We start from the raw sequence: 13533 nt of genomic DNA, 5'->3' as shown, positions 1-13533 counted from the left end.
TTGGACATTTCCAGCTAAATGTCCCCAAAGCATGTTATATGTATGTACATATATATAAAATGTAATCATACCCAATAAATCCTTTTTGTCTTGCCTTCTTATCTTGGTTGAATGTAACTAAGATACTTGTCCAGAATCAGTATCTCTTTCCTCATTTCCTATGTGAAGTCACAAAGATCTGATAGTTTGTCCTTTAAATTTCTGTAGAAAGTTGTCCTTTCCTCTAAATACTGAAACATCCATTGTTACTCCTTTAGTCCAAGTCTCCATTATTTCTTGCTCTGACAACATTCTCCTTGTCTGGTAACCCCAATTTTAGTCTCTCCCCCCAGTTTCCATTCTCTCCCACTTCATCCTCTAGGTTTATCGCCTAAGCTGGGAAAAACTACCAAAAAGAAAATAAATCAGAGTCAAATCATACCATTCCTCTATATAAAATTCTCCTGAGTTTTCCACTATTTGCTTTCCGTAAATCTTACACATGTTCTATGGTCAAAAACATTTGGGAAATAGTGCATAACCTGTTCCTAGAGATTCAGAATTCACAACAGCATATTAAACTTTATTTACCTCGTATTAAATAAACCTGCTTAACCCTGCTTAAATGTAGTTTAGAACAGAATGACTTTTTTTTTCATGGTATACAATAATCAATATCCAGCAGAACACTAGTCATAGAATACTGAGTTGTGAAATACTAGCTTTAAGTTCAAAATCCTTAACATAACAATGACTTTTAAAAGGTGGTCGCAAGGGGTGCCTGGGTGGCTCAGTGGGTTAAAGCCTCTGCCTTCGGCTCGGGTCGTGATTCCAGGGTCCTGCATCAGGCTCTCTGCTCAGCAGGGAGTCTGCTTCCCTTCCTCTCTCTCTGCCTGCTTCTCTGCCTACTTGTGATCTCTCTCTGTCAAATAAATAGTCTTAAAAAAAAAAAAGGTGGTCCCAATTTATTACTTAATTTTTTCAAATACATTTTAGAAACATACTATACTGCTTCATAACTTTGCCCATTATGTTCCTTTCACATGAAATATGGGTCCTGCTCCTAATGACAGATGAACTACTCAGCCTTTAGAACCAGATGAAATGTAGCTGTCTTTATGAAGCTAATTACCTTCAACCTAATTCTTCATCCATATTGTACATATTTGTGCCTTTTACCTATTTGAATTAATCTCCTTGATCTTATGTTTTTCGTGCCTATAAGCTTTTTAGAAAACAGGTACCATTTGTATCCCTAAAGTAAGATAGTGCCTGATGTGAGGAATGACAAGCATTCATGTGTTTGAGCTGAACTGCACACCCTTTGTTGGCTTTTCCCACAGGACTTAACATTCATTCTTGTCAAATTCAATTGTTTTCTATTTGGCTTCTTATTTTTTATCTTAACATTTTTTAGAGATCAAAGTTGTCATTTAACACATCAGTCACGCATTCCTTTTTAGCAGTATCCTTTTAATTAATTAGCAGGCCATTGTTCTAAGTCAATTCAATAATAAAAACACTGAAAGGGACAGGCTTAGAAGGAAACATCTTCAGGCATTCCACTTGACCAAACCATCCTACTGATCAGATTTGCTTGTCTCCTCTGCTCATGCTTCAACCAGTTATGATGGTGCACCTATCATCCATCTCAATTTCTGTATCATTTACAGAAAAATCATGAGCTGCCAAGCTACTCTAGAAACATGGTGTAAGCAGAAATCGCCCTCCCCACTCCAAATCTGGTAATGTTTCCAAAGTGGAACATTATTTTACAACCTGATTTATTTTAAATGAGTCCCTCTCGTCCCTTCTCTTCACAGCCCCCTCTTTCCTAAAAATACTTATAAAACCTTTTTTTTCTTAAATAATCTCTTTAAGAGTTTTGCTAAGGGTGACTGTCAAGTTCACTAGGTTATGCTTTACAGAAAATACCTTACTTTTTTTTTTTTTTTTTTCAAAATTAAGAACTTTTTGTGTCCTTCGTATATTAGTTTCTGATTTTTCAAATGCTGCCAACATTGGTCAGGTATCTCATCCTGAAGTTCTCATCTTTACTTAGGTTGGGTTTTTGTCAAGACCAAAAGATCTGAATTCATTTAAAGCATTTAAAGACTCTTACAATCTCCTTTAACTTTATCTTTCAGTTCACCTTTTTGAGAATATGTTCTTTCCCAGTACAAAAATTTAAGACTGTTTGAATGCAAGCTCCACCAGGACAGGGGCTTTGTTTTGTTCATCACTGTGTCCCAAAGGCTTAGCTCAGTGCCTGGCACAGGGGTGGCATCTAGTAAAGACTGGCTGAATGAATGCATGAAGGTGAAAATAAAAAGTATTTTACCAGCAACCTTAAATATCACCTTGTGCTTTTCTGGTACTGAACACAACTAGAAAAGTACTTTTAGGTTGTTGTTTTTTTTTTTTTTTTTCCTTTTGGCTTAAGTTTTTGTCTTTCTAGATAGTATTATTGTGTATTCACACAATTCTTCTATCTCATCCTTGGTTATAGTATCCTCTCTATCTTTCTGTTTTTCTGTACTATAAATATGTGAACTTAGGGGAAGCTCCATGTAGCCTCTTGAGTATCTTTAGGTTCCCTTCCTTCTTGAACAGCAACATTGGTGAGATACAGAAATTGTTTTCAGAGCCTTAACATGTTGACTCTTTTCCCTTTTAGTGTTTCAAACTGAGAGATTATACTGAACCTCTTATAGTCTTTCTTCCTAAAATTCTGCGTATCCTTCTGTGCGTGGTACTGTTCTTCTTTGCAAATTGAATGGAAGATTACACGGTTATTTTCCTTTACGGGTCCTAAATACTTCTGCTTCCTGATCCAAACTTTACTGGTGAATGGGATCAACTACAGAGCTCTTTACCTTTTGGAAGGTAAGAAGGCTCACTGGATCGCCAAGGCAAGTAAATAATTTCAGTGTTCTCCCTTTTACCAGAAATAAGAATTCTAGTAATTATCTGTATAGCTGAAGCTGCACTTTGTAACTATCTTGCTCTGGCCTGGTTTGGTAATCTGTAATCTGACTTCTCCAGGTCTTATCAAAATGTAATTTTAATACTAATTAAATAAAGCATTAGTAGCTTTGACACATAATTCTTTTACCTGCATCCATTAATGCTAAACTTCCACCACATGCAGATGCCATTGAAGATGATCCTATTGAAACAAAAAAATACTTGTTTATAATGTACTGATTTTTTTAAATGTAGAAAACTGTTACTACTGGTTATTTCGTTATAAATATTCAGTAGTCTTTCCTTCTTTCTTTTTAAAAGCAATTAAGGCAAGCAAGCTCTGTTAAACCACAAACTATAGGGCTACACAGTCCAATATGATAGCCATTAGGTACATGTAGCTACTAAATTTAAATTAATTGAAATAAATTCAGTCCCTCCACTGTATAGTATGGAAATAATTTCCATCATCACAGAAAGTTTCATAGGACAGCAGTGCTACAGATTCTAAGAAACCTCCCAGGAAAACCACCATGCCTCTTCTGTTGCTTAATCAGAAGGCAGTTAAAGATATAGGCTCTGGCTCTCTCACTGGACCCCAAGTTATAGCCTAGTCACACCCTGTAAAGAACAGAAAGTCTCTAGCTTAAATTAAGAGGGTTTTTTGTTGTTGTTGTCTTTAAGTATCTGTGACCATCACTGTGACCTTTCTGTCTCTAATGGCCATACTTTGCCTTGACGTGGGTACTTAATGTTAATTTAAATTTGATCTTTTAAAATATATTTTTAAAAGATTTTATTTGAGAGAGAGTGTGCACAAGCAGGGGGAACGGCAGGCAGAGAGAGAAGCAGGCTCCCTGCTGAGTAAGGAACCCGAAGCGGCACTTGATCCCAGGACCCTGGGATCATGACCTGAGCTGAAGACAGATGCTTCACCAACTGAGCCACCCAGGCATGCTAAATTTGATCTCTCGGCCCAGCCGCTCTCTCTGTGCTGCCTGCTTATATTTGTGATACTTGATAGGTGTCCCCTCCCTGCTTAATGGATCAGTCTCTTTTGTCCTTTTCTCTCTGGAAGCTGGCCTTGCTCTATGGTTTGTTTGTAAAAACAAATAACCCCTACTGGATCTGCTATAAAAGATACATAAAGAGAAATATTTGTTTTATATTGCTTTCAAAACATCTCATTAGCTAAGAACAGCGATTTAGACAGTCTATGATTAACTAAACACATTTTTCTTTTGTCATAGACTTGGGCACTGTGGTAATAAGCATAATGTAACGTAAGTTATGGAAAGACTATAACAGGGAATTCTGGTCTCTTTGACTAGAGGAAAATTTTATTTTAATATCCTACCATTTGACTCTAGGACTTCAGATGTTACTCTTATTGTGAAAGGAAAATCCTTGGGGATAACAGGATACAAAGCTTTCTCAGCAAGAGCACCTGAATTAGAATAGAAAATAATAAGCATTAAAAAAAAAAGAAAAAGAAAATAATAAGCATAAATGTACTAAGTCCCCATAAGAATACCATGTAAGTTTATAGATTTGTACTCACCATGCCCAAGTTCTCTTCTATTCACCCCAGTTACTTTGCCAATTTCATTAGTGGCATAAGGAGGAAACTTAAAAACAAACAAAACAGATACATAAACAGCTGATATGGAAAGACATAAGATATAGTATCAATATAATAAAAAAAGTTACAAAATAGTAGAATCCCATTTTTTTTAAAGTTCATTTATATACACAGAAAATGTGTATCTGAAATTTATACCAAATTACTAAACATAGCTATTTCTAATGTGTATTTGAACCAGAGTGGGAAATGGATGGTTATGGGGATTCACAACATAAGTTTCTATTATGTTTAAATTATTAACACTGATGAAGTATTATATTTTTATAATAAGAAAAATATATACAAATTTAAAAAGAAATGCTCATTAAGGAAACAGATCTTTTCCAGTAAGGGTTTTCTTTTAGTCAGAGGTTGCAAACTATTTTATTTGACCAATATAGTGTCTCAAAGGAATATGACTTAGTTGCAATCATTTAAAATACTGGGAAATACCCCATAAAATCTCAGAATTCCAGTTTAACAAATATTTTTAAAAAGGAATACATGAATCTTCAAGCATCTGGATCTAGCAGTCAATTTTCAGGACTACAGTCAGTTTTTAGGAGATAGAAAGACAGAGAAACTTGCTGGATTTGCACCATGAGTGTGTAATCAGCAATACCCAGACTGCAGGGACCTCTACAGGTAAAAAGCTCTGGGACTTCAACAGACCAAAAAGAAAAGAACGTGTTGGAGAAGAAACTATAGATTAACAGAGACTTACAGAAATATCTTTTTTTTTTTTTAAATGGACAAGATTACAGTGTCTAGGGATGTATACCAGAAGTGCAAGAAGTAATTACTATAAAATTTAGGAGAGTAGTTACTTTCAGGGAAAGAAGGGTGTTGAGACTAGGATGAAAAGCATGGAGGGGGTTCAGGGGTGACTGGGAACATTTCTATCCTCTGATTTCAGTGGTGGTTATAAGATTCTCTGCCTTATAAAAACTCATTATGCCGTCCTTTGTTTTATATCATTTTCAGTATCTGTGTTTTATTTTACAATAAAAAGTTTTTAAAAAATGAAATGATGTAGCAATAACAGCCCATATCCTTTTACTGCCCCTCTCTTCACTTCTTTTTTTTTTTTTAAAGATTTTTTATTTATTTATTTGACAGAGAGATATCACAAGTAGGCAGAGAGGCAGGCAGAGAGAGTGAGAGGGAAGCAGGCTCCCTGCCGAGCAGAGAGCCCGATGCGGGACTCAATCCCAGGACCCTGAGATCATGACCTGAGCCGAAGGCAGCGGCTTAAACCACTGAGCCACCCAGGCCCCCCTCTCTTCACTTCTGTTGCCAGTCATCATCTAGAGGCGTACTTTTCACAGCTGCCCTTTTTATTATTATTATTATTTTTTAAAGACTTCATTTATTTATATGACACAGAGAGAAGAGAACAAACACAAGCAGGAAGAACAGCAGGCAGAGGAAGAGGGAGAAGCAGGCTCCCCACTGAGCAAGGAGCCCAATGTGGGGCTTGTTCCCAGAACCCCAGGATCATGGTCCAAGCTGAAGGCAGACACTTAACTGATTGGGCTACCCAAGTACACCCAGAGCTGCCCATTTTAAAGGCTGCCATCCAAGTACTGTGCGGCTCATGGCAAAGGATGTGCTTTACTCAATTATAATTCCTTTCTGGCCTCTGCAGCATCTGAGTATATTAAGAACAGTATATTTATAAGGGACGCAAAATCTGTGAAAATCTCCAGGTTTCTGTATATTCTCTATTAATCACAGCATGCTCAAAAAAATTGAGATGCTGAGATTCTGGGCAGTCAACAACAGTCACTCAAAAGTGAAGTGAGTTGCTGCTTTCACACTAGCCTTCCAGCAAATATGCTCCAAATACTAAAAGTGCTAAATATGTCTAGTGTGCCTTAGGACTTAGTTGTGTATCAAGTCAATCACGAACTCTTAATAGTTTCATATAAAGGAATTTACTATGAAATACCTCAGAGTTCTTTTACTACTAATCAACTGAGTAAAAATATGAACATTTAAATGAACTAAAGGGAGGAGGTGATTTGTCAACTGAGGCACTGAAAAGCCCCACTTTTGTTTGATACCGGTCAATGGGTACAATGTTTTCTTGATTAAAATAAAATTGTCTACTATAATTTAACTTTTATGTATGACTCAGAACATGAAGTTACTGACTGAAAACTATGACTTATTTCTCTAAATTCCCTTCTGCATGCAATAAAAGAACATGCCCAAATCCACCTTAACAGATATATAAAATCAGCATAGTAAAATGTTAATAGTAGAACCTAAGCAGTGAGCATATGGGTATTCACTCTAAAGTTCTTTCAACTTTGTTATATCCTGAAAAATTTTCATAAAATATTAGGGATAAAATTCACCTTACCTCATAGTGCAGCATGAAATTTTTATCTTTTATTCCACTACAAACAAAAAGCATAATATTAAAAACATCATATAAATACAAAAAAAAAAAAACTTCAATAAGCAACTAAAAAGATTTAAGGGGATTTAAAAAATAATTATGTATTAAAGAGAGTTGGTCTGAAATTGAAAACCAGAATTGGAAGGATGAATTGACTATCTCTGACGAGACAGTATATTTTTCTGGGGTTTTATGAATGAATTTTATGAAGATTTAGGAAAACAATTTTGCTTCACATAGAAACACTTTAAATATTCTATTTGTATACTAAGACAGTAGATATTTACTTTTAAGCATTAGTAACTGCTGAGAGAATCTTAAATTTTATAAATACATTAAATCCCAGAATTATGATCTTTCTCTAATCAGTATGTGAAATGAACATCAGTAACTGAAAGGATATAGGGGAGAGCAATGAGGAGATCAGAAAGGCAAAGATTTTTCCAGGGTTTGAAGTGAGAAATGTTATGACTATATCTAGAACAATGAGGAAAATAAGGATGAGAAGAAATACAATTCCTGGAAGCAGGAAACCAGATTTATCTACAACTGAGGAAAAGACTGACATGCTCAGGGTCTTGGCACGGTGTCCCCATTGAGTGGGTGTATTATAAAAGGTACCTCTCTGTGCAAAGGCTTGAAAAGTCCTGGGTTAGGGCTTAATCTGCATAACCATAAACCACAGTCTGAGGAAGAAAAATCTAAAAACCTGACTACAGAAGACTAAAGGAATAACTGATTTGATGGGCTAAAGAGGAGGATACGGATCATTAGTGCAGCACCTCCATTTTACAAGATGAAGAAACCAAAGGCCAACATGGCTGACTGATAATGTGCCCTCTCATTTACACAGGTTACAGACCTAAGACTAGAATGTAAAGAGGTACCCTGGCCAAGTCCAGTGCTCTTTCTTATGAAGCTGTGTTGCCTTTTAGAAGAGAAAGGAGTCAATGTGAAGAAGGGCAGGGCAACCAAGTTTGGGCTCAGATGGGAATTTAAAATAAAAAGTTTAAGAGCTCCTCCAAAAGAATTATGATTACAATAACAATCTCGCCTATACACACAGCTGTATTGTCAATTCTGTCAGCTATGTGAAAAACAATTACTGATGCCATCCTGAAGATACGGAGGTTATCCTCATCAGTTGATCAGTAGAAGAGGGAGGCAGAGTCTATGGTCTTCTGAGACCCTTACCAAGGGAAAGGGAAGCAAAAGTAGGCACTGAGCAAAAAAAAGAACTGTGCCTGGTGTAGTAGCGCTGGTGAGGACTGTAACATAGGATTCTCATCATCTGAAAATGATGAACAAGATTTTACTGCTGAGTCTCTAGGAACAGAGGAGGAGAGCCAAGTATTTCTGAACATAAATTTCAATGTGGCTTGGGATTAAATAAGGTTTTTTTTTTTTTTAAATTAACAGCCTCCAGATTCTTTTTAGCAACTGAGACTCTTTCTTATGTATTTGCTCTCTTCTTTGTAACAGAAAAACCTACCCATATCTGTCCTGAGATTCTAGAGACAGAGATTAAACTGAATGTACCCATGTTAAAAATACCTTATAAACAGAAAAATTAAGTAGAGGTAATAGGTTTAAAAAGGTAATAATAATAATATCCTACATGAGCTTCAATTATATACTGGAACATTGTAACTTACTTTAAAACATATCAAACATATGTTTTAGAACATACCAACACTTTAAAACTTACCAAAAAACGTAACTTACTTTATGGCTGTTATAATTCGATCTGACTTCATACTAGATTCTAATGAATCAAATGTAACAGTACAAAGCACCTAAAATAGTAAGAAAAAACCTGTCAGGTTTTAATTTACTAACAATGAAGAGGAAAACTAAAAACATTTCAAGAACCCAAATAGCTATTACAGAAATGGGATAATAAATTCTATACAAAACTTGCCATGCTAGAGTAAACATTTATTCATTCTATAAATATGAGAGCTATGTGGAAATCTCAATAACCCAAAGGTCTAACATTGTAGACTACATATGTAAAGAACTATACTAAGTACTGAGGGAGAACAGGAAGAGGACGGTATGTTTGTAAAACCTGGCTATAAAGGAAGCCTCAATAAAGGTTGAGCCAGGAGGGAAAAATAAGATAGGATATGAGAGGGAGACAAACCATAAGAGACTCTTAAATATAGGAAGCCAACTGAGGGTTGCCAGAAGGGGGGAATGAGCAGGGTGAAGGGGTAACTAGGTGATGGACATTAAGGAGGGCATGTGATGGGGGCACCTGGGTGGCTCAGTGGGTTAAGCCGCTGCCTTCAGCTTAGGTCATGATCTCAGGGTCCTGGGATCGAGTCCCACATCGGGCTCTCTGCTCAGCAGGGAGCCTGCTTCCCTCTCTCTCTCTCTCTGCCTGCCTCTCTGCCTACTTGTGATCTCTCTCTCTCTTGCTGTCAAATCAATAAAATAAAAATCAAAAAAAAAAAAAAAAGGGAGGGCATGTGATGTAATGAGCACTGGGTGTTATATGCAACTGATCTATCACTGAATTCTACCCCTGAAACTAATAATACACTAAATATTAATTAACTGAGTTTAAATAAAAGAAAATTTTTTTAAATAAATAAGTAAAGGTCCAGCCAATAAAACTGCCTACATAAAAAAAAGTCCAATCTTCTTTGGAGGAACGTAATGTAATCCAAACTCATCAATGCATCAATCACAACATCCAGGATCCAACCAACAGAAAAATAGGAAATGGTACCCATTCTCAAGAGAAAAGATAATGAGTAGTTTGCCCCAAGCTAATTCAGATGTTAGATTAACAGAAAAGGATTTTCAATAGCTCTTATAATTATACTCAAAGATATAAAGAAAAACAAATGGAAATTCTAAAATTGAAAGATACATTATCTTATGATGGAATGGAGATGACAGGAGTCAATGAACATGGAGAAGGGTAACAGAAATTGCCAAATCTAAAGAACAAAGAAGGGGTGTGGGGTGGGGTAGGGAAAAACGTATCCTCAGGGACCTGTGGGACAATTTCAAAAGGACTAATATATATATACTTACAATCCCATGAGGAGAGATAAGAGAATAAGGTAGAAAAGATATCTGAAGAAATTATAGCTGAAATCCCTAAAGTTTGATGAAAGACACAAATTTACAGATTCAAGCTCAGGAAATTTAGTATGATAAATACAAAGAAAACTACGTTTTCACAGGTATATTGTTGAAAACCAAAACAGAAAGAAAATCTGGAAAGCACCAAGATGAAGACAATAAATAGTATACAGGGAACAAGGATTTGAATGCATCTTGACTTTTTATTAGGAAAAAAATAAAAAAAGGTAGAACATTCTTTTAAGTGCTAAAAGAAAAAAGCATTAGCTCAGAATCTAAATCTTGCAAAATACAGTCTTTGTACAGAAAGACAAAATAAATATATCTTCAGATAAATGAAATATGAGAATTTGTTGTCAGAAGGTCCACAGGACAATAGTAAAGGAAGTCTTATCAGATTGAAGGAAACAATACTAGATGGAAATTTGGATCTTTGGGAAGAAATATAAAGCATCAGGAATTATAAATACATAGGTCAATAAAAAAGACTATCTTTTCCCTCCTAACTTCTGAAAATACATGATTATTTAAACTACAAGTTATAATACTGCCTTGTAGAGTTTATAATATGTAGATGAAACTTATAAGAAAAACAATTACAGTACAATGTGTGATATAGTACTAAGAAGTTAAGGCTATACACTATATTCTCTGTTGTAACCACTAAAAAAATAATGCGAAGTTACAGCTAGAAAACAGAGATATATTAAAATGGAATTTTAAAAAATGTCCAGTTAATTCAAAAAGAAGGGAAAATAGAAAAATTAAAAACAGAGGGGGCAAATAAAAATAATGAAATGACAGGCTAAATTTAATCACATCAGTAATTAAGTTAATCATTAATGGACTAAACACTCTTAAAAGGCTGAGACTGTCAGAATAGCTAACAGAAGTATGCAGGCTATCTTAATGGAGTTATTTTAAAAAATTTATTAAGGGGCGACTGGGTGGCTCAGTGGGTTAATGCCTCTGCCTTCAGCTCAGGTCATGATCCCAGGGTTCTGGGATCGAGCCCCACATCGGGCTCTCTGCTATGTGGGGAGCCTGCTTCCTCCTCTCTCTCTGCCTACTTGTGATGTCTGTCTGTCAAATAAATAAATAAAGTCTTAAAAAAATTTATTAAAAGGCATAAAAGAAAACCTGAACTAAGAGTGAGACTATTTATTGAAAAGACTGTGATTTAAATTGTAAAAATATAATTTCTTTCTCAATTTATAAGTTCAGTGCAATACCAATTAAAAGAAAGATTTTTTTTTTCTATAACTTGATACTAAAATTCAAATGAAGGAACAAATGTACCAGAACAACTAAGACAATTCTGAGAGGCAGGGAAGAATAAAAAGGGAAGATTTACTTCTCACCTATTAATATATACCTGCAAAGTATAGTCGCTAAAACAGTGTGACAGTGGCCTAGGAAATTCACAGAATGATGGAAGATAATATAGTCCAAAATGTATTTATACACTTTGAATATAGATAAATTGACATTATAAGTCAAAAGAAAAATGGAATTATTAGTAAATGTGTTATAAACTTGACTTCCTCTGGAGGTTCCCATCTCATACCATATCTAAGAGTAAATGCCAAAACAGATTAATGGTCTAAATTTGATAGCTACTACTAGAAAATAAAAAAAAACTAGGTGCCTAATTTTTTGACTTTGGGGGTAAGGAAAGATTTCTTAAATAAGACTTTAAAAACACAAACCACAAAATAAAAAAGGGAAGCATTAACAACATCAAAACTAAAGATTTTAGGTTCACTCTAGACAAAGAGTAGGTCACCACAAGCCAAGTTAAAAGGCTTATGATAGAGAGGGAGATAGTATATTCAAATTCTGGTTACTGAAAAGGATTAATGTTTAAAACACATTGCTGGGGGGCGGTGGGATTGGGAGAGGGGGAGGGGGCTATGGACATTGGGGAGGGGAGGCGAACCATAAGAGACTATGGACTCTGAAAAACAACCTGAGGGTTTTGAAGGGTCGGGGGTGGGAGGTTGGGGGAACAGGTGGTGGGTAATAGGGAGGGCACGTTTTGCATGGAGCACTGGGTGTTGTGCAAAAACAATGAATACTGTTATGCTGGAAAAAATAAACAAAATGGGAAAAAAAAAAAAAGAAAAAAAATCACTTAAAAATAGGAAGAAAAAAGGGTAACAACCAGGTAATTCACAAAAGAGCAAACCTGAACCAGGGCCATCATATTGCTTAAGTTCTATGTGATAAAGAGAGCCCTTAAGGGTGTGGAGCCCCCAGGGTATGATTTATACAGTGATGACACTGACTTACTATGATATAAAGAGATCCTCAGCTGCACAGGGAAATAAAGCAAGGAATACCACTTGGTACCAATTTGACTGGCAATCTTAAAGTAGTGATTAATAATGAGAAAAAGGAGGAGGTATAAAGTAAATACCACACAAAAAACAATGGATACATATATATGTTAAGTACAAGAGCACAGGTGCTAATATGAGGGAAAAAACAGGACTAAGGTATAGGCTAAATAAAGAAAATAAACGAGGACCCTGAAGAGACCGAAAATAATATGCTAAAAACCAAAGAATGTATGAGTTACTCAATTTTGTGCATCAAGATTAAAAGAAAAATATCATATATGATAAAGATACCAGGTAATTCTAGAAAATGCAAAGCAATTTATAGTGACAAAAGCAGATCAACAGTTGCCTAAGGAAGGGGAGGGGAGCAGGGAAGAAGGGATTATAGAGAGGCAGGAAGAACCTTTTGGGGGTGATTGATACGTTCATTGACTTTGATGACAGTTTCCCAGTTGTATACACGTGAAAACCTATTAAACATACACTTTAAATATGTGCAGTTTCTTGGGTGGCAATTATACCTCAAAAAAGCTGTTAAAAATATTTTTTAAAAATCAGGTATTAACAAATTCCATACGATAAAAATCTAAACTGTCTACATAATGTACTTCTATTAGATGTAATTAAACAACCTGGAATCAGCAAATAATTACAGCATTTTATATATATTACCTGTGTTTGTCCCCTCTGAAATAATGCTGATCCATGAAGAGTTTTAAACATATCTACCTCACAATTTATATTCCTAAGTGAAGTCAAATCTCGACCATCGCACCTATAGTAATAAAGGAAAAAAGTATGTAAAGCAATGTTCAGAATCAGAAATATCACCTATTATTTCTTACTCCTACCAGGGAGTGCTCAACTCCAGTTGTGTAACATATCACCTGAGGAGTTTAAGAACTTTAAAAAATAATACAGATGCCTGATCCCCACCCTAAATCCCACTGACTCACAATCTCAGGTTGTGACCCATTCACTTCTACTGTTAAAGAAGTTCTGCAAGGCAATTCTGATGTGCATTCAGGGTTGTGAACCACTGCTCTACACACAAGTCCCATAGAGAAACAGACACATCCACACATTCTTCAACACTCATTTAGGAAATACCCTAA

The 13533-nt window shown here is 35.6% G+C and overlaps 1 protein-coding gene across 2 annotated transcripts in view; it reads right to left on the bottom strand.

Moving 5' to 3' along the window:
- Positions 1-13533, bottom strand: part of PNPT1 (polyribonucleotide nucleotidyltransferase 1) — a 47849-nt gene that overhangs the window by 12639 nt on the left and 21677 nt on the right. For both annotated transcript variants that reach the window (XM_045979418.1, XM_045979419.1), the window contains exons 13-18: positions 13091-13193; positions 8703-8773; positions 6939-6975; positions 4508-4574; positions 4304-4393; positions 3095-3148 (exon numbers count right to left, since the gene is read on the bottom strand). In XM_045979418.1, coding sequence (XP_045835374.1) covers positions 3095-3148; positions 4304-4393; positions 4508-4574; positions 6939-6975; positions 8703-8773; positions 13091-13193 — 422 coding nt within the window. The remainder of the gene's footprint in view (positions 1-3094; positions 3149-4303; positions 4394-4507; positions 4575-6938; positions 6976-8702; positions 8774-13090; positions 13194-13533) is intronic.

This window comes from Meles meles, chromosome 15 (assembly GCF_922984935.1).
Source record: "Meles meles chromosome 15, mMelMel3.1 paternal haplotype, whole genome shotgun sequence".
In the NCBI taxonomy this organism is placed as follows: Eukaryota; Metazoa; Chordata; class Mammalia; order Carnivora; family Mustelidae; genus Meles; species Meles meles.
Note: the sequence above shows the minus strand (reverse complement) of the source record. Positions and strands in the feature narration are given on the sequence as shown.